Source organism: Dermacentor andersoni, chromosome 2, assembly GCF_023375885.2.
Source record: "Dermacentor andersoni chromosome 2, qqDerAnde1_hic_scaffold, whole genome shotgun sequence".
Lineage (NCBI taxonomy): Eukaryota > Metazoa > Arthropoda > Arachnida > Ixodida > Ixodidae > Dermacentor > Dermacentor andersoni.
Genome location: NC_092815.1, coordinates 129,738,867 through 129,762,545, shown reverse-complemented (window position 1 = coordinate 129,762,545; position 23,679 = coordinate 129,738,867). Strand labels below are relative to the sequence as shown.

The following is a 23,679-nucleotide window of genomic DNA, read 5'->3' as shown; positions in this document are numbered from 1 at the left end:
ACATCCAAAGCATTTGAAAGTGAGAGATAGAGATGAGAGCTTAGAGAGAGGCAAGAACGTTAACCAGGCTGAACCAGGCTGCCTACCCTGCACTGAAGAAGGGGAAGAGGGAAGTATAACATAAGGAGGAGAGAGAGTTCACAGTATGAACGCACACATGTGCAAAAGCACCTAAACGCGCTGATAATATCACAAAGCTTAGACATGTATTTTCTGCTGCCTGTACACCTTTTACAGAGCCGCTCCACGGGCGCTGCCATATTTGAACACGTGACCGCGCCGCCATTCAGCGTCTTCTTACTTCCCATTCCCGATAGTGGACGACGTACTAAGTAAATACAGAAAAGCGCTGTTTTCGCTTTCTGAGCGAATTCGCCAGTGGCGAGTGACGCTTTCAACCGAAAGTGCAAAGTGAAAGTTAGTGCTTGTGATAATTTGTACAAGGAGTTATCCTATCCTGATGTCGTTTAGTGAAGTCGGCGCATAGGCGTCCTCCGATGAAGCAATTTACCCGATCCGACGTACTTCTATTTCCTCTATTTTCGCGTAACAGCGGATAGCTCTTACCACCTCGGTACTTTGTCACTTGTCGTGACAGTCGCCATGTGCGAGCTATTTATATCTATATTTTTTTTCTGCTGCATCGGCAGAAACGCCTGTGTACCATGCATTGGTTGCACGTGAAAGAACCCCAAGTGGTCAAAATTAATCGGGTGTTCCCCACTACAGCGTGCCTCATAATCAGATCATGGTTTTGGCACGTAAAATCCGATAATTTAGTTCTTTATTTGTGTTAAGGTGCAGGGCAGTGCGGTGACATCAAACGTGTTCGAAAGGACACTCAAATGTTCATGTAGCTCACTGACTTTCGTAGCTGTTGACATAGCATTCAGATCAGAGCTAAACACATTTCATTTTTCAAAGTTCAGTAGTCTTTTGCATCTTATTCATCCGTGACCTACAACCATTTATTTGCTAAAATGCGCTGTCCGCACAACACTTGAAGTCGCGTTTACCTTTATTGGTAATGCATGATACGTTGATATCGCATATTGTGAAGGCGGATACTTTTTCGTGGGTGTAACAAGCCACACTTTGCTTTATATGTGTAATATGTCATCATATCTAACCAAAAAACGGAATACAGTTTGTTGAGACTAAAGTGTGAAACGGCGAAAGCCCGACACCATTGCGAATTGCGATTTGTTGCCTTGGAAACACCACGGAGGCACACAACTCGTACACTGTTATGTGAATGTTTGTTTATAAAATGCCTGCAACGTTGTTCTGGACGAAGTGTCTGTTAAAGTAGTTTCTGGCCGCCTGGAACTGTTGCAGCGCCGTTTCTGGATCAGGAGGAGACGCATCTTCCATGGCGGTGTCAGGGTGTAGTTGGCCATCCTCATCATCCACTTCGCTCGATTGACTTGTACTTGCTCGGATTGCCGCGGCAAGATGGCGGTCACGGCGCTTCCGAGCTTAATTTGCCTTGGTACCCTGAAATGCCGCGAGTCGCTTCAAACGCATTGCCTCTCTTGCGTTGGCCCGTCGCCTCCCTGGACTCTGTGGTGCGGATGCGCCTCGCCTCCCTGATGCATGCGACGTATACGCTCAGCCTCTCTTGAGCGCCACTTGCGTTCAGCTGCTGCTGCACGTCGCGTGTTGGGAGACAGTGCTTTGGCGAGACGAGGCATCCTTCCCACACGATACCGCAAACTGCTGCCACCGCCGCCGCCACACCACACCCAAGCAGACGATCGCCACGCGCGCCTCGCGACAGTGACGTCAGGCAACACAGCGCCCAGTCGGGAGGCCACCTCAAGTGCCTGACGACAGTGACGTCAGGGCGCACCGTCGAACACACGGCCGCAACGCGTGCCGATGTGATGAGTCATCCCGCGCGGCGCCGAACCACCCCGACACCCGCACTTGACGACAGTGACCTCACGCACGTGAGCCAATCAGGAGGCGCACACCTGCGCCTCGACAGTGACGTCACGACACAGAGGAGACCAATCAGGAGGCCGGAAAGCTGTGACAGTTTTTGCTAACGGCAGATGACCTTGACAATGAGCCATTAGAGACTTCCGCCTTAATATAGTTCGTACGACCACAACACAATTTAGTGGCAGTTCAGGCCTTTGGGTGCACTAAGAAGTCGTCATCTGGCATCCTAACCGGTAGCGCAATCTCTTTGCACTCAAAGAACTAACTGCTATAAGTCAACGCACTGCAGCGTTGGACTCAGTGTTGCCAGGTTTGGCTATATATAGCCAAATTGCGCTGCAGAAAAAAAATTTTTGGCATCGAATTGGGCGAGTTGGCTATGTGGCTTTAGTTTGGCTACTGAAAATCTGCCACTTGGCTTTGTTAGGGATATAAGTGGCGCCCTAATCCACGCTCCAGAGGTGGCTCTCACCTAGCAGAAAAAAATCTCTCGAAGGCTATGCTTTAGCTGGCTGAGCCGGCAGCGTGGCTGTGCGTGTGTGCGTGCGCGAAATGACCCCTGCCCTCCCTTCTCTGCGCTGTTGTCCGAGCCGGTGGTTTTGATCTTTGATGCACTTAAATCTGGCCTCGGCAACTCCGCCGATTCGGTGGCAGTGGGCTGCCTGGATCTCAGCGCCGCCGGCCACGGAGAAGCCTGGCATTACGTCCTTCTAGTACACTGTAGTCGTATCGAGGCACCCTACACTAAAACAGTTGCACCTCTTGGGCTGTATATTTGCCACGCAACAATAATCGTCATTTGTCTTGCCCGCATTTCCTTTCTTTAATGCTGCGAGCCCGGTACTTCCAAGTCATGAACGGCGTGCTAGAGCATTCTCGACAGGAAAGTAGCGAGCGCAGCGTTTTTAAGAAAGGAAAGGTGAAATATAGATCAACAATTATTGTTGATCTGTATACACCCCAGAGGGTGTAGGCAGATATACACCCCAGAGGGTGCCACTGTTTTTAGAGTGTAGCTAATTAGCGCCGTCCATCAGACGGGCGGTAAATACGCTCCTTTCACACTTTGCAAGTCCGCTCCCTTCGCCCTCCCTCGTAGCTCTGTTACCTTCGACTGTCTTCCCGTGCGCTCGCGCGGAGGAGACAGTCGCAGATGATAGTGGAAAATGATGGTGGCATTTTGGCGTACAAGTGAGAAAAAAGAAACGCTGCTGGTGGGCCTCTCTTTCAAATCTGTCGAAATCGGTTTCACATTAAGGGCCCCGCGTCGCAAGAAATCTGATGTCGCTGTCGGACGTCGCTTGGCGAAAGATCATTGCGAACCACCACCACGCATGACCTCCGCGTGGCTCAGAGGGATTACTGAACTAATTCAGTAAGCTCAAAGTAAAATACATCAGGAAAATCATAAAGTACGACCTAAACGTAACCTACAGACACACTCTAAAAACAGTTGCGCCCTTCGGGTCTATATTTGCCACACAATGATAATCGTCATCTGCTTTGCTTGCGTTTCGTTTCATGAAAACGCTGCGCTCGTTACTTTCCTGTCGAGCATGCGCTGTCACGCCGATAACGCACATGCCGTTCGTGACTTGGAAGTACCGGGCTCGCAGCGTTAAAGAATGGAAATGCGGGCAAGACGATTATAGTTGTGTGGCACACACGTATATATATATATATATATATATACATACGTACACCCCAAAGGGCGCAGCCGTTTTTAGATAGCATGATAGCGTCGGAGTTTAATTTGAGTATAACATAAAAACACAGTTCTGCTACGAGGAAGCTCGAACACAGAACCCATTTCCGAGCGGCGCGGCTCCCTCGGCTCCTTGCAACAACAGCGTCGCGCGCGCATTGGCAAGGAAGCTGCGGTTGCCGGGAAGCGTGAACAAGCAGTCAGTGATCTGTGAAATATATCGAAGGATTACACGTCCTCCAAATTTTCGCACACCTTTGCGCTCGCCTGTGTCGAAAGCTGCTGTAGCCAGGTCGAATGCTGCCTGGTCTCCGTGACTCAGACCGATCACAGAAACAGACCGACCACACGAACATCGGAAATTATCTCGCACGCTTGCATGCTGCGAAAAATTCGAGCCAGATGACCGCTTTCGGACCAGATTTAACCCTGCCGTGATGTACGATCCCCGAATGCACAATGCAAGCCCAGAAAAGGGAAACTGTATGTAGCTTCCACCGCGATTCGAAAATAAGCAGCGCGAGCGCGTCGGAGTGCCCTAGGCTACCCTAGGCGCATGATGCTGAACATTATTTGGCGTTCACGGCAGCTAAAAAACAGAGTTAGTAGTTAATAATATTGTATATCAGGCACGTGCCCAGAACTTTTTTTTTTTGGGGGGGGGGGGGGGCAACCCAAGGTAACTTTTCTATGCAAATGGGGGGGAGGCGGTGTGACCTTTAATTACTAGTGTAAATGGGAATAATGGTCACCGTTCGCCATAAAGACGCGTAAACGCGCAAGAGAGAAATGAAATAAGGTGTATCTCACAGGTACGTTTGTGAGATACACCTCTCCTTTACTTGACAAACAAAACACTCCATCAAATAGACTTGCGCAAGAAACAAACGCAGGAAGAACACTGCCAAGAACAAGCTATCAAGCGAAAGCGTAAAATAAAGATTCATAGTAACGTTTTTTGAGATAGCTCTGGAAAAGGTATAGAGAAACATATATTTGCGGTACGATCATATTTGGGTACGTGCCTGTTGTACATAACTGAAAATGATAATTGAGGACTATCTGTCATACAATAAAAACACTGTGATAGACTTGAGAGAAAGTTTAGTGGTGGTTAAGTTTGTCCTTGCCATGGAGCCTTTAGCGGGGAATTGTACGCTCACGACGGCAGCCCTGAGAAGTGGAGGTAGTTGCTTTCTTGGCGTGGTCAACTTTTTTCGCCCCCTGCGGCGATTCGCTGGAACTTGAGAGTTTCCGGGACCAACCACAAAGCGTTCTGCATGCAACATAGAGTTTCTAAATAGTATGCAAGCATCATAGATGCATCATAGAGTTTCGTGGCAAGCATCACGTATACCTGTTGTTAATGTCAAGGGTCGACCGTCACGGCGTCATGGACATGTTAATACTACGGGTTGTGCGAAAAAGGATGGCCGTAGTCGAATGCGAAAATGCATATGCAAATAAAACGACAAATATAAATGGGTGTACTTGGCTGAAATTTTTTTTGCAGTTTTTTTGTGTTTGGCTATATTGGCGCTACAGTTTCTCTAGCTTTGGGCTACGCCACCTCGTAGGACCTGGCAACACTGCGTTGGGTTCCTTGTTCATTCGAGCCACCGAAGTAGTAATATGCGCGGCTGTCATAAATGTTCCTCGTCTAGAAGGAGAACGAAAAGTAAGGGAGAGAGGGCACGATTACGTAGCCACTGAAGAGCCACCGAACCAAAGCAACACAGGACTATGAAAAGCACCGCAGCGAAGGGCTCTCGAATACTTCTGACGAGTTTGTCGGCGGCGCGACGGAAACGCGTGGTTTTCCACTACGCCCTCATTGTGCACGTACTACACTAGTTCGTACGATTCAGCTGTTTGTAAACGCAGTTTCAGGGATAATAACACAAAAACACGCTTCTTTAACGGAGGTGGCCCAGCGAGATAGTGCCAGGCAACGCTTACGAAAGAAAAATTGGCAGCGACTTAGCTCGGCAATGACCAGAATATACGTAGCGAAAGCTAATCCATAGCATGATTAGCCTTGGTTAATCTTGATTGCAAGGCCAGGTTAGTCTGGCTGTTTCGCTATGTTGCGGCGTTTAGCCAGTCGTTCGGCGCGCTGTTCGTCTGTTTCCTTGGCGATTCGTTTCCTCTTCATCTCGTTCCAATGTCGATTCCAGGCCTCCTCCTGCTTATCAGAATTGCCGACGCGTCCATAATGCCGCCTCAACAGTGGTTGCGGCGCACGCGAGCTCTCCTTTTCAATCCTCCGACATGTTATCAGGCATGCGAAGCAGCTGGCGAAGCGAGCGGAGGCGAGGGCAGCAACGAGGAACGCGGTGTGACGTCATACCAAACGGCGGCGGTTGAAAGGCGCGGCGCTGCGCAGCGGCTGAACACCTGTGGCCCGGTGCTACTAGTGGCGCATGCGCAGGAGTGACTAGGGAGCGAGAGAGAGAGAGAGAGAGAAATATCCGCGGCGAGGCGAGCGTTGTGACGTCGTGTGCCTCCTCGGAGCACCGTCACGGCGAAATCGCAAGTTCTCTGCCAGTAAAGCTTTCGCTTTAAAAATCATTCGCAAATTTGATCGCTGATGGCTAGTGCGCGTCTATCACGAGACAAAAAACGTTCATAGCGCAGGGAGAGGAAGGACTCGAGAACACCGACGGCGCGTCGAAACCGAAAGCTGCCATATAAGAAATGTAACATACATTACACGTAAGCGATGGGCTCATGTGGCGATCTCTTTTTTTCAGCTCCTTGGAGACGCGTTCGCAGCACCCGTGCTGTTTCTGCTGGGCTACCACATCGAGAAAGCTTTCCAGGACCCCGACGTCAGGGAGCACCTGCTTCCTGCCTTCATCCTGAGTGCGGTGAAGTCGTAAGGCAATTTATTCTATTTTTTTTCGTCACCTAATCAGCGGTGCAGCGCGTCTGGGCACAATAGTGTAACACCACCAACAGCAGTCATGTTTGAACATAGCCGTGTAGCGAAAGCGTTCACGGCGTTCATATTACCGCATTACGAGGTAACAGCAAGGAAACATCCCGCGCAGCTGTTTCGACTTTGTACGCTCACGGACGCAGTCAGTTTTTCACACTTCCTGACGTGCAACTCTTACACATTCGAATTATTCTATATGTAAAGAGCATCAAATGAGGGAAATCTATGAATGTTACCGCGAGAGTGATTCTGAACCTTTGCATCTTGCAGCGTAGGATGACTCGGGAGGGCATTGATGCTTTTGTTGACCCGGCCAATAAAAAAAAAAATGTGCTCGGCGTAGCATTGCTCACCAGCTGAAAAGCCTGTCAGTTTAGGAATACATTGAGAAAGAGAGAGTGGATAGGAAGACAAAAGCTTTAGCAGGGTAACCGGGAGAGGCATTGGTTTGGCTACCTCACACAGTGGAAGGATGAGGAGGGAATAGAAAGATGTGAAAAAGAGAGAAAGTTGCTGAACTCAAATGCACGCAAAATAAACTCATTAACACCTTCAAGGAAGATGAAGCAAACATGTAATCCCCTAACATCACGACCATCTTCTTCAAGAGAGCTGCTACGCAGCAATAACACCATGCCCTATTGAATCGGTGAGCCCTGCACGGAACATTTCGGCGTTGCTACAAATCGGAGCTTCGTTTCCTCATTTTTTCCGCCTGATAGTTCAGAGAAAGGACTGCCAGGCTGCCGGAGTTACTTTAATACCGTTTCTTTTCTTTTTTTTCTTTTTTAATGCCCTGCAGGTTCGCTCTACCGATGTTCCTCAAGGTGTCCGTAGAGCTTATGCTTTACTGGAGCGAAGCGCAGGCCGGTGTCAAGGACCGGGCAAATTTCGCTTTCCTGTACGGCTCCGCCCCGACGGCGCCCATTGTGATCCTGTACGCCTCTCAAAGAGCTCTGCCCGCGGGAACGGTGGGCCTCCCTACTGTTTGCTCCCTCTTGCTTTTCGATCGTGGCGCACGCGCGCGCGTGTAACCGCGGACAAAGGGGAGAACGGTACTACATAGGAAGCATGCTATTGACACGACGGTCCATATATACGTTGCGCACTGTTCACGTGCACGCACAATTATTTTGTTTTTTTGCTTTGCTTCTGTGCGACGAGTATTGGGAAGCGCGAGATCCTGAGCTGGCATATTGTGCTCAGCATGCTTCTGAAGTGTAAGCTCACAGTTTCCATTTGGACGCAGTTTCCGTTTGCACTCGACGCATCGAACGGTGATGGAATTAGTACCTGGTGCGTTTTTTTCTTGCCATTAGCGAAACTGCGAACCACTAGGATTTCGAGTAGCGATCTGCAAACAACTCGACCTCTGTTCTTTGCAGCGTTCCGAGCGGTGCGAGGTTCTGTCTGTATGTCTGAAAATATGTATATACTCGTATAAACTGTGAGTACGCCGTCAGTTCAAGGCCGTGGTTCTATTGATTAGGCGTAGCAATCGAACACGGTGTTATCTGTCCCTAGCGAACAACGCAGCTGCTATTTTTCCCACGCTCACAAGTGGCACCATAGATTTCAGGCGTGTTGCTTCGGATATTTTGATTTAAAGGGACTTTGATCTTTATAAATAGAAATAACAGGATATATAAATGAAAGGGGAGGTGTAGGTCATGCCCTCGTAAGGAACTAGCAAGAACTGACACTAAATAAAGAATGTCCCTCCCCCTGCCACCCCCCCCCCCCCCACACACTCCACGCACGCACACTTTCTTTTTAGAAGCCAGCCACCATAGACGATGCTGTAGCGGGCAAAGGCTCACGTTTATGGCAAACAAATGGTTGTAGAAGACAGTAGCGTCCGCTGTTTCGAACCTGCCTATGTCACATTAATTGAGTTCGCAGTCAGAGGAATTGCTGACGTATACTGATTTCGTTTCTTGTCATCGCTGCGTGCTGAACCTATTAGGAATTTGTGCGATGCTGTATGGCGTGGGGTGCTTTGGCAAAACGAATAAATCTAACGGGACCGTTAGGAAGAAAACGGCCAGATCGCTTCGGACAGAGAGCACTGTACAGCCATTGCGCAAGATATATTACACTATCACCCAAAAACGCGCTGAAGTCGAATCCATGGTGTCCCTTGATAAGAAAAAGGCGTTTAGTCTCCTCAAATGTGAGTTGTTGTAGAGGCTACAAAGCGGCATTGCCTTGGGAGGCGCATCTAGCTCTACACATCACTTTTCCTGACTGAGAGTAAATGCTCAATAGTGATCCGAAGCTTTCTTTCTAAAGCGAACATCACCAACAAAAGAGTCCCACAGTAGTTGGTTATCTCACCGGCCTTGTTAAACTTGACATTCATACAACCGGTATGGCGGTTTGCAAATTTCCGAGAGGCGCGTTTTCCAAATGCGCAGATGACGTTTCACTTTAGATAAACGATGACACCCGCGTGTAAAAACGAAAAACTCTTTGGCATGTGGGTTGTAGCCATTGCGGAGGCATATCCACAAAGTATAGGCTAAACTCAACAACACTACAAGACTGGCGATACCACGGTGACCAAAAAAGGTGCAAGAAATGTGCTAGGCAGGAGTCATGTCGTGTTACACTGAGGAGGACACATAATTCAGCACAATCAAGACCTTAATATTTCTCGAACTCGTTAGCATACACACAGGATGGCTATGCAGGAAAGAAAAGATGACAACCATGGCGCACAGTCAATATCAAAGTAGATAATACTACGTAGCATCAGGCTTATCGCACAAAAGGCATGGGGATCAGGTGAATGTTTAGTATGCAGTCTTGTGAGGCAGTATCACAACCTAGAATGTTTTTAACAGTGTTTCCACCTATTGACTCCCCAAAGCACAATACCAAAAAAGTTGTAGTTGAGAAAAGAAAAGTGTGAGTACAATTACTAGCCTCCCTAAAATGGGACAAACCAATCTGCTAGTTGAGTGCGCCCAAGTTAACATAATCGTTTTCCTACCAGAGCAACTTGCGCACGTGCTTCACATCTGTAAGATCCGAAACACGTTTCGGGGTTCGTCATGGAAGGTAGAAAAGCTCGCGTCCCGGAAGCCAACGCCGAAAAAGGAATGCCTTGCAACCCTGCTAAACGAAAACAACTGGCAGCCCCTCAGAAGCAAAATTTCAGCGCTTTCCTACGGTGTTCAATCGACAGAGGCCTGACGACCGAACACCGTTGCTGTTAAAATAGTATTTTGTACCGCGTTTTCTAAATCTTCCTTTTACACATGAGTAGATTGGCGAACGTTAACTGGGACACACGATATACTAATGAGCAGAAGTTGAACTAAGAATGATGCTGAGGCAAGCGGTTCCACAAGGGGGACTAGTCTTTGTAAGAGCAGCAATTGCTTTCCTTAGCAGGCGCTGTTATGTAAGCGTAGCTCACCTTCGTCCGCCCTCAATGGCGGAGGAGGAGGAGGAAGAGAATAAGCCGGAGAGTGGTGTGCGGTAGCTGCTGCCAAACTACAAAAAAAAAAAGAAAATAATGACACGTCTCCAAACTCTGCTTTGTTCCTGCGCCTTTCGATTCCGGTGCATTCTTTTTTTTTTCTCCACGTTCTTCTTTTTTTTTTTTTAAGTTGACATCAGCTACCACGTAACACGCACCGGCTTATTCTCCTCATCTTCCCTCATTAAGGGTGGGCGAGAGTGAGCTAGGTGCAGACCTGTGGTATAGTCACTCTACTTGTGGAACCATTTGCTTCAGCGACATTCCTTGTTCAGCTGCTGCTCAACGAAGAGGATGGAAAACTTTGCGAGTGGGTATCGATTCAATAAGCCAAATTCAAATAAGCCAAAACGCACTGAAAACGAACACGAAGGAAGCGGCGAACACAAGAGAAGCGCTGTATCACTTCGCTGTATTGCTGCTCATCACTCCCCCCCCCCCCCCCCCCCCCCCAAGCCTCCATCTTCTCGTAAACTTTTCTTGTTTAGACACGTATATTAAGACACTGATGTATCTGACAACAACGCGACAGTAACACATACGGCACAATAAACTTCAACTGTTTTGTTACGAGCCGGTAGCTATAGTATTATGTTCTTAGATGAAGTTCGGTTCGAGTTCGCCAAAAAATTCCGATCTGGTTTAGGATTCATTTCCGGCGACGATTCCTTTTGTGACACGATTTTTGAGTACGGTCACGTTCGACATTATGCTTACGACTGTGGTTAGCTTACAATTTTTAATGCTTTTTTCTTAAACGTAGGGAGCTTTTCCCGTTGCTTCTTCCGTCATGATCAGTTATTTGCGCACCGCTTGGACGCACCAGTACTCTTCTGTCATGTTTGCGTAACTTGTGCATGCAATAAACTTCTCATCTGCCGTGAGCCAGTGAGAGCCTTCGTCAGTTATGCCCACGGCGTTTAGTGTCCTCAGTTGCGAGTACGTCTAGCTGAAAGATCTCTACAGTGCAGTCGCTTTTTTTTATCGATCATCGCGTTATCATACATGTTTATTTCTCTATTTGTACCGCCCTTTATTCTAATTTGCCTTTTGTACGAGATATCCTCTATGAGCTCCCTTCGCGCACCTAAGGACTCTGCTACGGTTATGGCGATGACGACTTCGCTAAACGCGGCCCGGAAACCTTAAAAATGATTCTAGCGTTATCATTTTGTTGGTTGTTTTGAAAACGAACCGATTGCCACGCCGCGGATTTTGCTTTTCTCTCGCCGAAGGAAGGAAAAGAAAATTACGCAAAAAGCAAATCGCTTCGATAGAGTAACTGCATGGTGCTCCGTAATGATTACGACTCCTGCTGTAGCCGTCAGTATACACTAGGCATTGTTTGTGTGCATTTCATTTGACTTCGCTTTCCAAGAGGCGCTTGTCTTCCCTCGCCGTGCCTCGCAGCTGGCAACGGGAGTCAGCGTCTGCACCTTGCTCTCGCTGCCGGTGATGTTCGCGACGGCCGCCGTTATCAGCGACGAAGGACTGCCTGCTGCGGGGGTCTCGCCGCATTTGCAAATGAGAACTGCCCTGGCCTCCCTCGGCGGACTCAACCTCCTGGCGAGCGTAAGTGTGTGCGAGACCGAGATGTGCGTGACTAACCCTCGCTGGGTTACGTGGACTCAAATTGAGACCCGCGCCGCAGTGTCTGTACTGCGCGCGCAGGCGGTGGGGTCCGGCAGCGGAAGTGAAAGGGAAACACAATCTAGGTAATCGCCCGTTGCCATGTAGATAGCTGGCAAGTTCAGTTTCATTGCGTGACATCTGCAACTTATTCGTCGGCGCGAGGGCCGAGAGAAAACGGCAGAAGAGGCTGATTTTAATGGAAACTGAAAAAAAACAATGAAATGGCAGCCAGCGCTACTTGGCAGGCTTCCTTTCTACTGCGACTCAAGGTGATAAGATAGGAAGCGAAAAAAAAAAGGACAAAGTGTATTAACGAAGACGAGCAAAGGGACTATAAAATAATAAGGCGTCAAATGAACAAACGTTTAAATTTTGCATAACGCTCTCAGCTGTCAGCACTGCCTTAAAGAAAAGGGGGCCGACATTGTCATGAGTGCCGCAGGAGCCACGAAATGGTCGAGCTGCTCTGTTGCAGTGATGAAAGTTCCGATTATGTTGCCTATATGCGTTACAAATGAAGAGAGATATGTTTGCTGGGCTGAGCCTGGCAATACGACATGGTACACTAGGACGCTTTTATTGCTCTGGACTGGAAATCATTTGGAATCAGCGCTGTCTCTGAAGCGGCGTGGGTTGTACGAAACTTTTTTTTGCCTTCGTTAGAGTAGGCACCTAATGTCATCATTTTGCCACTTGTTTCCGTGGTCTGCAAGAAATAGGAGGATATGCTCGTAAGAGCCTAAATATTACGTCTTTCTTATAAGCATTGGGAGGGGCGAGAAATGTTTGTTTACAACAACAGCAACAACAACAACAACAATGATCAATCAATAAACTGTTCAATATAGTGCCCAGGAACAGCTACGGAGCCTTCGTACTGGTGCTCTTAAAAAGTAATACGCGAGACAAAATGTACAGAGGGAGACAAATATGGTAGAGAAAACAACGTGAGACAGAGAAACAAATAGGGCAAACGGAAAACGACGAGGCGCGGACGTAAAAAGGTGGTAATCGCACAACATATTTATATAATATACACAAAACACAGGAAATTAACTCTGAAATATGTCAATACTGGAAGAATATTTATTACATGTTGTTTGGAGTCTAGCCGTGGGACAGCGTTTAATTCAACAGTCGGAAAGAAAACGCGGAATGTTGCCTGGTGTACTTCTGCAGCACGGAAAATTGCACATGATCAAGAAGCATTAGACAATGTATAACGTCATGGTCCACCTTATAGAGGAACAAAAGATCAGATTGAATAAGTCTTGAGTTTAGGGGTACGGGTTGAGGTACATTTGAGAGGGCTGGGTTGTGGTCGCCCGAACGGAAAAAGCGGTGCTTGAAAATCGATGTCAATTTATTCTGGTCTCGTTCAGTAAGATCAGAATTGTATTTGCATGTTACAATTTACAATTAATTTGCAGGAACTATATTTGCAACTACAGAGGCATATTCTAGTAGTGGAAGGCACAAAATAGAATGCAATTTCAGAAAGGCAACAGGAGAGTGGAACTTATGCTATATACGCCAAACAATATCAAGAGCGCGTAAGGCACGTGGTTTTGCATATTTAGCGTGTGAAGAGAACCTTAGCGTTTTTTCGAAGCACGCACCAAGATCTTTCATTTCGTCGACCCTGGGTACCTATGGAGCATCCCGAAGGGTGTTTGGAAATTGCACATGGTGTGTATTTCTCGTATGACTTAATGTCATAGTGTTGGGAGCATATAAGGATATGTTATTGTCCTGCACCAGTCCTAGAGTGAAAAAATGTCTTTTTGCAAGTCAGTGCAATCGGGAACAGTGTTGACACTCTTAAATAGGTTTATGTCATGGGCACATAGAAAGAACGAAGAATGTTGAATTGCTGTCAAGATGTCATTGATGAACACTGGGAAGAGAAGAGGGCCAAAAACGGATCCTTGAGTAACTCCGCTAACAGAGCTCTGTCCATTTATGTCAACGGAGCACTTAGGTAATGAGATACCAGGGCAGTGATGGAAGAAGGTATGCTAATTTACGTGAGCTTTGTAATGAGGAGGTCATGGCAAACAATATCAAATCATTTACTTACGTCAAAATAAAAAGCGTCTAATTGGCCCCTATTTGCGCCACACTTGAGGCATGGGTCATAAGTGCGACCAAGTTTGTTGTTCTGCAGCGCCCTCACACAAAACCACACCACTCATCTATTAAGTGTTCTTAGCACTAAGAGAAAGCAGGGAATGCAATACAAATTCGAACATTTTTGACGCAGTGCAGACGATAGATATAGCTCGGTAGTTAGCAACTGCATTTCTAGCACCCGATCCCGTGTACGGGCACTACCCGGGCTATAACCTTCCAAGCTCTAGTAAAGGTACTAGGGAACTAGGGAATAGGTAGGGAACTGTAGTAAAGCCTTTAGGGAACTGTTGAAGATGCTTCTGAGAACAGGGACAAGCATGCTTGCATGCGTCTTAAGTACTGCGGGAGCGATGCTATCAGCGGCACAAGGAAGGGAAGGTTTGAGGCGCTTTACACACTCCAAACCAAGGTCTTCATTGACTGATATCGCACACACCGTAACAGACTGAGAATAAATCTTACTAGCGGTGGAAGGATCTTTTACACCAAATACAGAACACAAATGTTCTGGAAAGGCATCAGCAGTGTTAGAGACATCGCCATTTTCGTCAACGAGGCATACATCTTCAGCACTCTTCTTGGAAGAGTGAGAGCGCACGTAGCTTCAGAAATAATTTGAATTACCTGTCGTACTGGCTTCAACAGCTTGAATGTGATCGTAGTGGTCATTGCCATAAAATATTTGAAAATAAAGCAACAGCGCCTAAATTCAAGTTTTCTTTTATCTAGGCCCGTTTGCACCACTTTTCTGTGTGCACAGTCTTTCGCGTTTATTGCCGTCTTTAGCTCTTCGGAAAACCAATGAGGACCTTCGATTTATTGAGCGTTTTTGTAGTCAGGAATATGCGCATGCCAGTTTCAAAAATATTCCTACACAAGTTAACCTGTTCATCAACACCAACCTGTTCATCGTCATCAAACTGGGATATCCGAAATTCTAATTGACTTTAAGAGAGGAAAAAAAAAAGAAAAGGAGCTGGGCAGGCCATGTAATGCGTAGGGCAGGTAACCGGTGGACGATTAGAGTTACACAATCGGGGCCAAGGGGAGGGAAGCGCAGCCGAGGACGGCGAAAAATTAGACAGAGTGATGAAATTGTGACATTTACAGCGGCAGGTTAGAATCAGCTAGCTCAAGACATGTAGAGGCAATTGATCGCTGCGAGAGGTATTCATCCGGTAGTAGACCTAAATATAGGAGGCTGCTGCTGCTGCTGCTGCTGCTGCTGCTGCTGCTGCTGATGATGATGATGATGATGATGTTACCCTGGCTCTTGAAAAACTCGGGATTGGGTAGAGCACTTGTGGTTACTTTGTATGGGTTCCAGTGACAGCATGCACTGCAGATGAAAAAAAAAAAAGATAACGCCAGATGGTTAAGCCAAACCTGAACAGAGCAAGGACAGAATGTCAGTCGTTTAACGTGCGCTATACTGAAGCACTGAGTCGGCAAGAAGGGCCGTACACACCTCGTGGTATTGCTGCCGAAGTATGAGATATAATGTGGGTTGTCTACTCAGCAGATTTACGGGGAAGAACGCGGAAGCCGTGACCACCGCTTCGCACTGTCAGCAAGACCACCTGATAAGCGCGGAAGGACGAGACCAGCATTAAGCGTGGGATCGCGATTCACGGTCACTGCCTGTCAGTCAGAAACGACGGGCTAAGACCTCGAGTGACAAGTTGACTCAGCGGAACGCCTAATCTCCGCCTGGCTCACTTTGGACGGCCAAGAGTTGACAGCGAAGGTGCCGATCGAGATATATAAAAGAGAAAGAGAACGAACCTATGTTTAATGATAACTAGAGAGTGGGTCCTTGGCCAACAACGTCCTTTCAAAAGAGCGCTTTAAAAGCTCTAAAGACAACGGCATTGTTGGTCGTTATTAACGCTTTCATTATTCCTTTCATTTCAATGTCGCTGTATATAAGTATGTGTTTGTGGATTATGTTATGTTGACTGTTCTGTTGTGACTATATGTGATAATGCATTTACACGATGTATGCACCCCCCTCTGACTAGAGACTGTTATTAGGTGACAGCTTCATTTGTACTTTTGAGACTTTTTCTACAGAACTGTATAGTCATTTAACTTGTATATTGTATGTACCATGTGTTTCTTACGTAATAGTGTTACTGTGAAAACATTGTTTGACAAGTCCTGTTGCTTGTATGAAAAGTTAATTTGATATATAATCTGGTACCCTGTATGTTGTAATCTAGACCCTTTCAAGAGCTCGGGAGTAGCCAGCGCCTTAAATTGTGCGCCAACATCTCCTTATATCATATCAATAAACATACGTATAGATTGGGGCTTGACATGCTACTATGGGCATGGTGAGTCATAGATGCAAAAGCGATACAGAGCTTTAGGGCAAGGGCGGCACCACATTAAAGAAGTTAGCTTGGAATAGAATTAATCTTGGCTCATGTGTTTTAGGGCTGTTACGAGTGTTTTAAAAAAAGAAGAAACATCAACTAGACAACCTTTAAACAAGTGCGCGAATCACGAAGCCATTGAGTCTGAGCGCAAGAGCGAAAATAATAATTTTTTACTCCAAAACGCAAACCATTGTTGCGTACGGAAATTGGCACACTGAATCGGGATACGCACAACACAGATAGAATGCAATATCGCACAGTGCATAATGGACGCATGTTGAAAGAACTCCGAATTCGCGAATCTGCAGACGAAGGTGTAAATTTTTGACACATGACCAGTAATTACAATTGATTCTTCTTTTGTTCCATTGTAGAGCATTCTGTTGGTTACCTTTTCTTCATTTTGTGGCACGAGAGGTTCGACACACTATCTGGTGTCGCAACATTTGCGCCCAGAACCAGTCAATCTTGCTACTATAACACAGCATCTATCCGTTTTTAAGTTGTACGCACTTTCGTCCCTTTCAAGCACGGACCGCATAATTTTAATTTTTTCGCTGTGTCAAACACCGCCGAGTGATGTCACCAAACAGGTTGAACAAGTGCTACCTGCGAATAAAGAGATACACATATGCACACACCATTCATATAGTGACAGCGTGCTCACAGCAGTGTAATTGACATTGTAAAACTGAGTCATAGTTTTAAGCGGAATACGAAAATATATTGGAACCCATTTGCGTTCAAGGAGCAATGATCAGCCGAAAAGTACGCTCACATGGCCAAAATATATTGACTGTTATAGAACGATGCCCTTATTTTATTTTGAGAGCATTTCTTGTGTTATTCGAAAGATAAACGGAGTTGCTGCAAGACTGATTTAATTACGCGTTTGTTTGTCTAAGACAACTGCTACGTCAGTGCTAAATGCAATCAAATTTCACGGACCTCACATAAGGAAACAGCTATTGTCCATATATTTCTGTCAAAAATTGTTTCTACACAAAGAACAAGCAGTTTAATTTCTGAAATGTGGCTCAGGGCAGTGATAAAATGAATCCGAAATAAAAAGCTACGACGTGCTCCCAATACAATATGATCCAATACCAGTAACGAGATGGAACGTCGGCTAGTACCAATTGCCACCTAGGCCACCTTGCCTTGCTCATAAAGAATGTCTTGTTGGGGAACGACCTGCCGATGAAAAAATGATTGAAGATATTCCTGAAGCGCTGGTGTTGTAGTAGCGCGTTCAGTAATAAATTTGTTGTCCTGGGGCATAACACACACACACACACACACACACACACACACACACACACACACACACACACACACACACACACACACACACACACACACACACACACACACACACACACGCACGCACGCACGCACGCACGCACGCACACACACACACACACACACACACACGCACACACACACACACACACACACACGCACACACACACACACGCACGCACGCACGCACACACACACACACACACGCACGCACGCACACACACACACACACACGCACACACACACACACACACACACACACACACACACACACACACACACACACACACACACACACACACACACGCGCGCGCGCGCGCGCGCGCGCTCGCACGCACGCACGCACGCACGCACGCACGCACACACACTAAACGAAAAGTCTATAAAATGCTCAGTATTCATTATCAATGATCAGTATTATAAAAACGTGAACTCGCAGGCCGCTAACAAGCACCGAAATTTTACTGTGTGACCGTTAAGTGGCGTACCAGAGGACATGTTAATGAGAAATCTACTCTCCACAACCTTCACGACACAGCCGAAAATTCGTTAGTAATTTCGCAGTGCGGGTATGGATAGTCATTCGTTGCGAAACATTCTTGCTCGTTAGTCGCGGGGCACTTCGTTTGAAAAGAAAGAAATAGTGACAGAAAGAAGGAGGGAATGAAGGAAGGAAGGGAGGAAAGGAAGGAAACTGTGTAATGAGATGTGCGAGTGTGCCTTTGAGCTCCTCAAGGCTGCAAAAGCGCGGAATGATTTTAGGATTTCTTCCAAGTAATGCCAGGGTGGCGCCAGATTTGAATCCGCTTTTTTTTTTAAGTTGTTTTTAGGGGCAAAGCAGCGCCGCTCGATTTCTATGTCAAGGTAATTGTGTTAATCCGCGGCGTCTCCCGCGAGCCTGCTCAGTACTGAAGTATTTCATGGAACTTGGCAACGAACCATCGATCGCAATTAGCATGCGCGAAATTCCTAATCGCAGAAGGTCAGCGGACGGATTTTCTCTTGAGTAATAAACTGAAGCCTGGTCATTATGAGTACGACCGAATACCAGCTGGAGTTTTGTCAGGAAAGCAATTGATTGAAGGTAATCAGACGAGAAATCGAGCGCTTGAGGCTATAAGAATTGATGCAGAATGCCAGTAACATGCGCCTCAGTGTAAAAAGGCCTTTCTGTTTCCTCTCATCGTCCCTTGCAGAGTGGCAGGTAGGCAAACACTTCTACGACGGCAAGACTCTCGGCATCTTTGGCTAGCAGCGCGACGACTGCGACATCGCACTGCTAACCAAAGATGCAACATTACCAACATGCCCGTTCAGCCACCCTTGCGAAACCTCTCTGCTTTTAGAAAAAAAATATTCTCTCTCTCTCTCTCAATCTCTTCAGAGTACGACTGAGTGGAACAGTTAAAAACAAAGAAATCTTGTCTGCCTTCATTCGAAAAATTGTAACCAGGAGTAAGAAGGCAACCTGATTAAGAGGCACCCTTGTACAAAAAATAGGCGGCCTGTTGGCGCGCATGATGTTTTAAGTATTCCCGAAACTTGCAGACTCAATGACGAGTGACTCGTGATTTGCTACCGTAAATAATATGCCGAATAGTAGCACAGGGTTAAATTTGTGTTAGTGTTCATGTTCGGCAGAAAGGTGAAGCAAATAAAAGTGGAACAAAAGACAACTTGCCGCCGGTGGCAGCCGCATGCCCACAGGCTTCGCATGACGCGTTCCATGCAGCAGCGAAGGTGCCGGTATAACACCTATTGCACTGACTACTCAGTATATGTCTCCCAGAGGCGATCACGCGCATCACCTGCGACTTCCCTGATTATCACTCCCTGCAGGCCAGACACTCAGCGCCATATTATCGCGCTTTAATGACTGACCTCCTTCGGAGCGGAAGATTCTGGTGGGTGGGCAACGATGCTCAAACTGTGATGCGACCGACGAGACCGCTCTTGATGTGCTTATTAGAGAACACCCTCGCCTCCAGGTTTTATCATCTTGAATGACGGGCACCTAGGCATTGTGAAGCGCTGTGCACAGAAGACGTGGGCACGTCGCACGCTCACTGCACATTGTGATCGTTGACCCCAACGCTCTCTCTCTCCGTCTCTTTTCGTTTCCTCCACCCTTTCTCTTACGTAGATGAGTAGGCCAGATACACAGCTAGCTTCTCCGGCCGCGCTCTCTGCTTTTCTCGCAATAAATATTTCGTTTCTCGCTCTCTCTACACTTGCCTCGTGTCTGTCGGTGCGAGCCTGCAACAAAACGCCCGTCCACCGCGCACGTTAAAGAAGCCCAGGTGGTCAAAATTTAATTCGGAGTCCCCACTACGGCGCGCCTCATAATCATGTCATGATTTTGGTACGCAAAATCCAGAATTAAATTAAATTTAAAATATTACTCGGGTTTCATCTGCTAAATTGTCGTCGAGCACGATTGATAATCACGATGATAATCACGAGAATACGTGCTAGGTGTAAGGATCTAGTAGATGAGAACGGCCGACACTGCGTGAGAGCAAGAAGAGTTAATGAGAAACAACCGTGATTTTGTAAAATGGGCCTGCAGAACACGGTTCCGATAGTGACACCTATCATTGTGCATGTGCCACTTGGCAAATGTAGAAAAAAGAAGCAATGAGAAAGAATGTATTCAACCGCAGGAAAATTAACCAGAGGTAAAGTTCTGGTTGGCTATCTTGCAAAGGGGGAAATGAGACAGAAAAAGAAAGGAGCACGAACGAAGTGAACCACGTGCAAAATCAAACAGCAGTGAGGCTAGCAGACAGCGGTCTCGAAGTATATCACGAAGGCCTGTAGACCTCACGAACTTCGGCCACGCAGATATAGCTTTACGCACGGAGTTTGTTTGAAAGCACCGGCCTCGTCTTTTCTATTCTTGCACTCAGGTGTTGTGTGTTGTTTCGTCGCTCTGGTGTCACGTGCTCAAGTGTCGCGTGCCTTCGTCGTTTTGAGCAACAGTGTTAAGTATGTCGAACCAACTAGCCCACTGCGGAATTTTCCTGAATTCTATTCTTACAGTACACGATTGTCCAGTTTATTAGGAGCTGAGCGCATTCCTTCGGACCAACTAGCCCACTGCGGAATTTTCCTGAATTCTATTCTTACAGTAGACGATTGTCCAGTTTATTAGGAGCTGAGCGCATTCCTTGTCTTTCACTCCTATGGCGCTGGCAGACGCACAGGGGCGCTATAACGTAAAGCTATTCCAAATGTTTCTATTCCAATTACGCAATCAGCCCTCCAAGATTGGTCAAAAACTTTTTCGGGACTGCCCTCACTTCGCCTGTCTGTCATGCGTCGTCACGCAAATTGCGATAGCTTCCAATCTGACATGACCTGTGCACACTGATTATGCATGATTCGGCCGAACAAAAGCAAAATAATTATCTCTGATTCGACGCCGTTTAATCGTTAACCCTCTGCTATTGGGCAAAAGGTTTCAGGCTGCACCCACTTCCCAAAACCGCGATAACTCATCCCGTAAAAGTGACGTGTATGCGTTACAGATGCGTTAATATGCCAAGCAAAACTGTTTTTTTTTTCTGAATAACCAGAGACTGTTCCGTCCTGAAAGGAATAGAAGATGGCTGCCGCCGCATGCTCAGGCACTGGCTACTCGCACCTGCCGGAGGGCATGGGTTTATTTGCATATAACAAAACTTGTTGCATGGCCGTAGCCGTTTGCGATATCGCGTTGCCAACTATTCTTTGCTGAGAATCCATTTCAGCGGCCTTTTTAACTGCCCACTGCACGCAGCCGTGATTTTATACAAGCCACCGCAAGCTTTGTAAGGGAAAGCAGACCAATTGCAGACACCGGCACCTGCCCCTTCATTCGGTTATCTATTTTAAGTGCGCTCGCTCGGCCCTATTGAATCTTTCTCCGCTTGAGCGTGCTCCTCGCCTCTTGTCAGCCAATGAGGTAAGAAAAACCGCTCAGTGTAGGCAACGTTGTTCGTTTTGAAGGCAAACAAAAGTGAGCTCCTGTAAACGAGGAGGAAATTTGATTGGGCTGTTCAGGCAACGCTGAGGGTCACCACCCTATGCTTGCGCCGCTGGTTGCGGAAATTTGACATCAGGAGATTGGAATAAAACATATTGGAATAGTCTTACGTTATATGGCCCCAGGTTACATGTGTGTTAATGTCGCTCCGCGGCTGCATGTGTCGCTTGTGTAGGGCTGACGTTCCTTTCAATAAGGAAGGCATGTACAGGAGTCAGTAATTCCGACGTCGAACCACAAACGAAACAGCATGGACTGTTCGCGTCAGGACAATACTGCCGGTATACTAGTTGTAGGTCAGGGAACAAAGAACGTAAGCGCGAGAGAAAGGGAGAGAGAAATAACTTTATTAAAGGAAGGGGGAGAAAAACTGATGCGTATTTTATGTGGTTTCCTCAAAAATGGCGTTAACCTTCAAATCCCAAAGGGTCAATGGACGTTCATGGGACACCGAGCGTAGCCCAGTTGAAGTTATACTGACGCTGCAGTGATAGGTAAGTTTGCATAAGCGAATTGACGTATAGCTGCAACGTCAATACAACTGACGGTCATTTTCAGTTTATGACTGACATCAGCAAACGTGGCATTGCATATGTCACAAGTTATACGCCAGTTGGTTCCCGCGAGCTGGCTTACAACTCTAGCACATCCGACGCCTCCCATCGGCGGCGAGTTGACTTTTCTTCCACTTTTTATTTTGTTTATCTTTGCGCGGCATATAAAGCTGAAATATCGAAAGCTAGCGAGTGAGCTACGCGAGGCCACAATCGCGGAGAGAATAAACAGGTGCGCTAAAGCATGCTGTCGCCTAGCACGGAACCTGAATTCGTAAGCACGCAGCTTGCGGCACTTTTGATGCGCTCGTTTCGGTGGCCTCGAAAAACACCAACTTGGTAAGGGAGGGACGCAGAAACGGGCCAAGTACGGATCGAGCCTGCTCTGACAGGCTCTGTTGGCACTTAGTGTCCCGAGAGCACTCTGAATGGAGAGCGCACGCTCACCGTCGTGGCCCTAATAGTGCATGCCGGTATAGGAAGGTGTGCCCGTGCCCGGAATAGGAAGCGTTTGAGGGGAACTTGAGTGAAAGCTACGAAAAAGTTTGTCAGTGTGCTTTGAAAGAGCGAAATGCATTGGATACTGAATTACGAACGAAGCACGAACTGCTCGCATGAAATCTTGAACTCTACCTTCAGTGCTGTTTGTATGCTGTCACACATGGCTTCACTGAGCACTTCTTCGGTTTAGTATTCTTGCTCCTCGTTTTTTTAAGCACACGTCGGCGCCGATGAACAGCCGGCGCGAACATGTTCTTACAAACATTTAATGAGAAAAATATACGCGTTATTATTATTTTGTTTTGTTATTCATAAGGCCTTTTAGAACGCGTCGCCGCAGGGTTAGTAGATATTTGGAAGTGTCGTCAGGTGCATATAACGTCCTCCCCAAGGTCACCATCGGACGATTTGCATGACATGCGTAGTGTTCTGATATACCGGTAAAATATGCAAGCGTGACACAAATAAAAGTAGCGACAGACGCTTAGCGTGCTGCACTGTTGGAAGGCAGCGGCACTACAAGCAGCAAAAGACGCCATATGGGCGCAGTTGTTTCGTGTCACTGCCTGTGACAGGAAGCAATTGCGTTCATAAGGACCAGTGCACAGTATGGTACCGCGCGGTGTAGTGCGTGTGTGTGTGTGTGTGGGGGGGGGGGGGTGCCAATGCGAATATAATTATACCCATTTTAAGGTTGTGGCTAGTATCATCTCCAACCAATCTGCTTTGGCGTAGCCATGTCATGCTTACATCTACACTCGATTACGGGAGAGCAAGTATTTTAAAGCGAAAGCTTTACTGGCCGCGAACTTGCGATTTCGCCGTGGCCGTGCTCCGAGGAGGCGCATGACGTCAAACTGCGTTCCTCGTCACACCGCGCTCCTCGTCGTTGCGTTCGCCTCCGCTCGCTTCGCCAGCTGCGTCGCATGCCCGATAAGATCTCGGAGGATTGAAAAGGAGAGCTCGCGTGCGCCGCAACCACAGTTGAGGAGGCAGTATAGACGGTGACAATTCTGATAAGCAGGAGGAAGCCTGGAATCGACATCGGAACGAGATGAAGAGGAAACGA

The 23,679-nt window shown here is 47.1% G+C and overlaps 1 protein-coding gene across 1 annotated transcript in view; it reads left to right on the top strand.

Moving 5' to 3' along the window:
* Positions 1–23,679, top strand: part of LOC126541003 (lysosomal cholesterol signaling protein-like) — a 196,919-nt gene that overhangs the window by 112,883 nt on the left and 60,357 nt on the right. Inside the window, exons 6-8 of the mRNA XM_050187814.3 lie at positions 6,406–6,530; positions 7,396–7,564; positions 11,491–11,652. Of these exons, the coding sequence (XP_050043771.2) occupies positions 6,406–6,530; positions 7,396–7,564; positions 11,491–11,652 (456 nt within the window). The remainder of the gene's footprint in view (positions 1–6,405; positions 6,531–7,395; positions 7,565–11,490; positions 11,653–23,679) is intronic.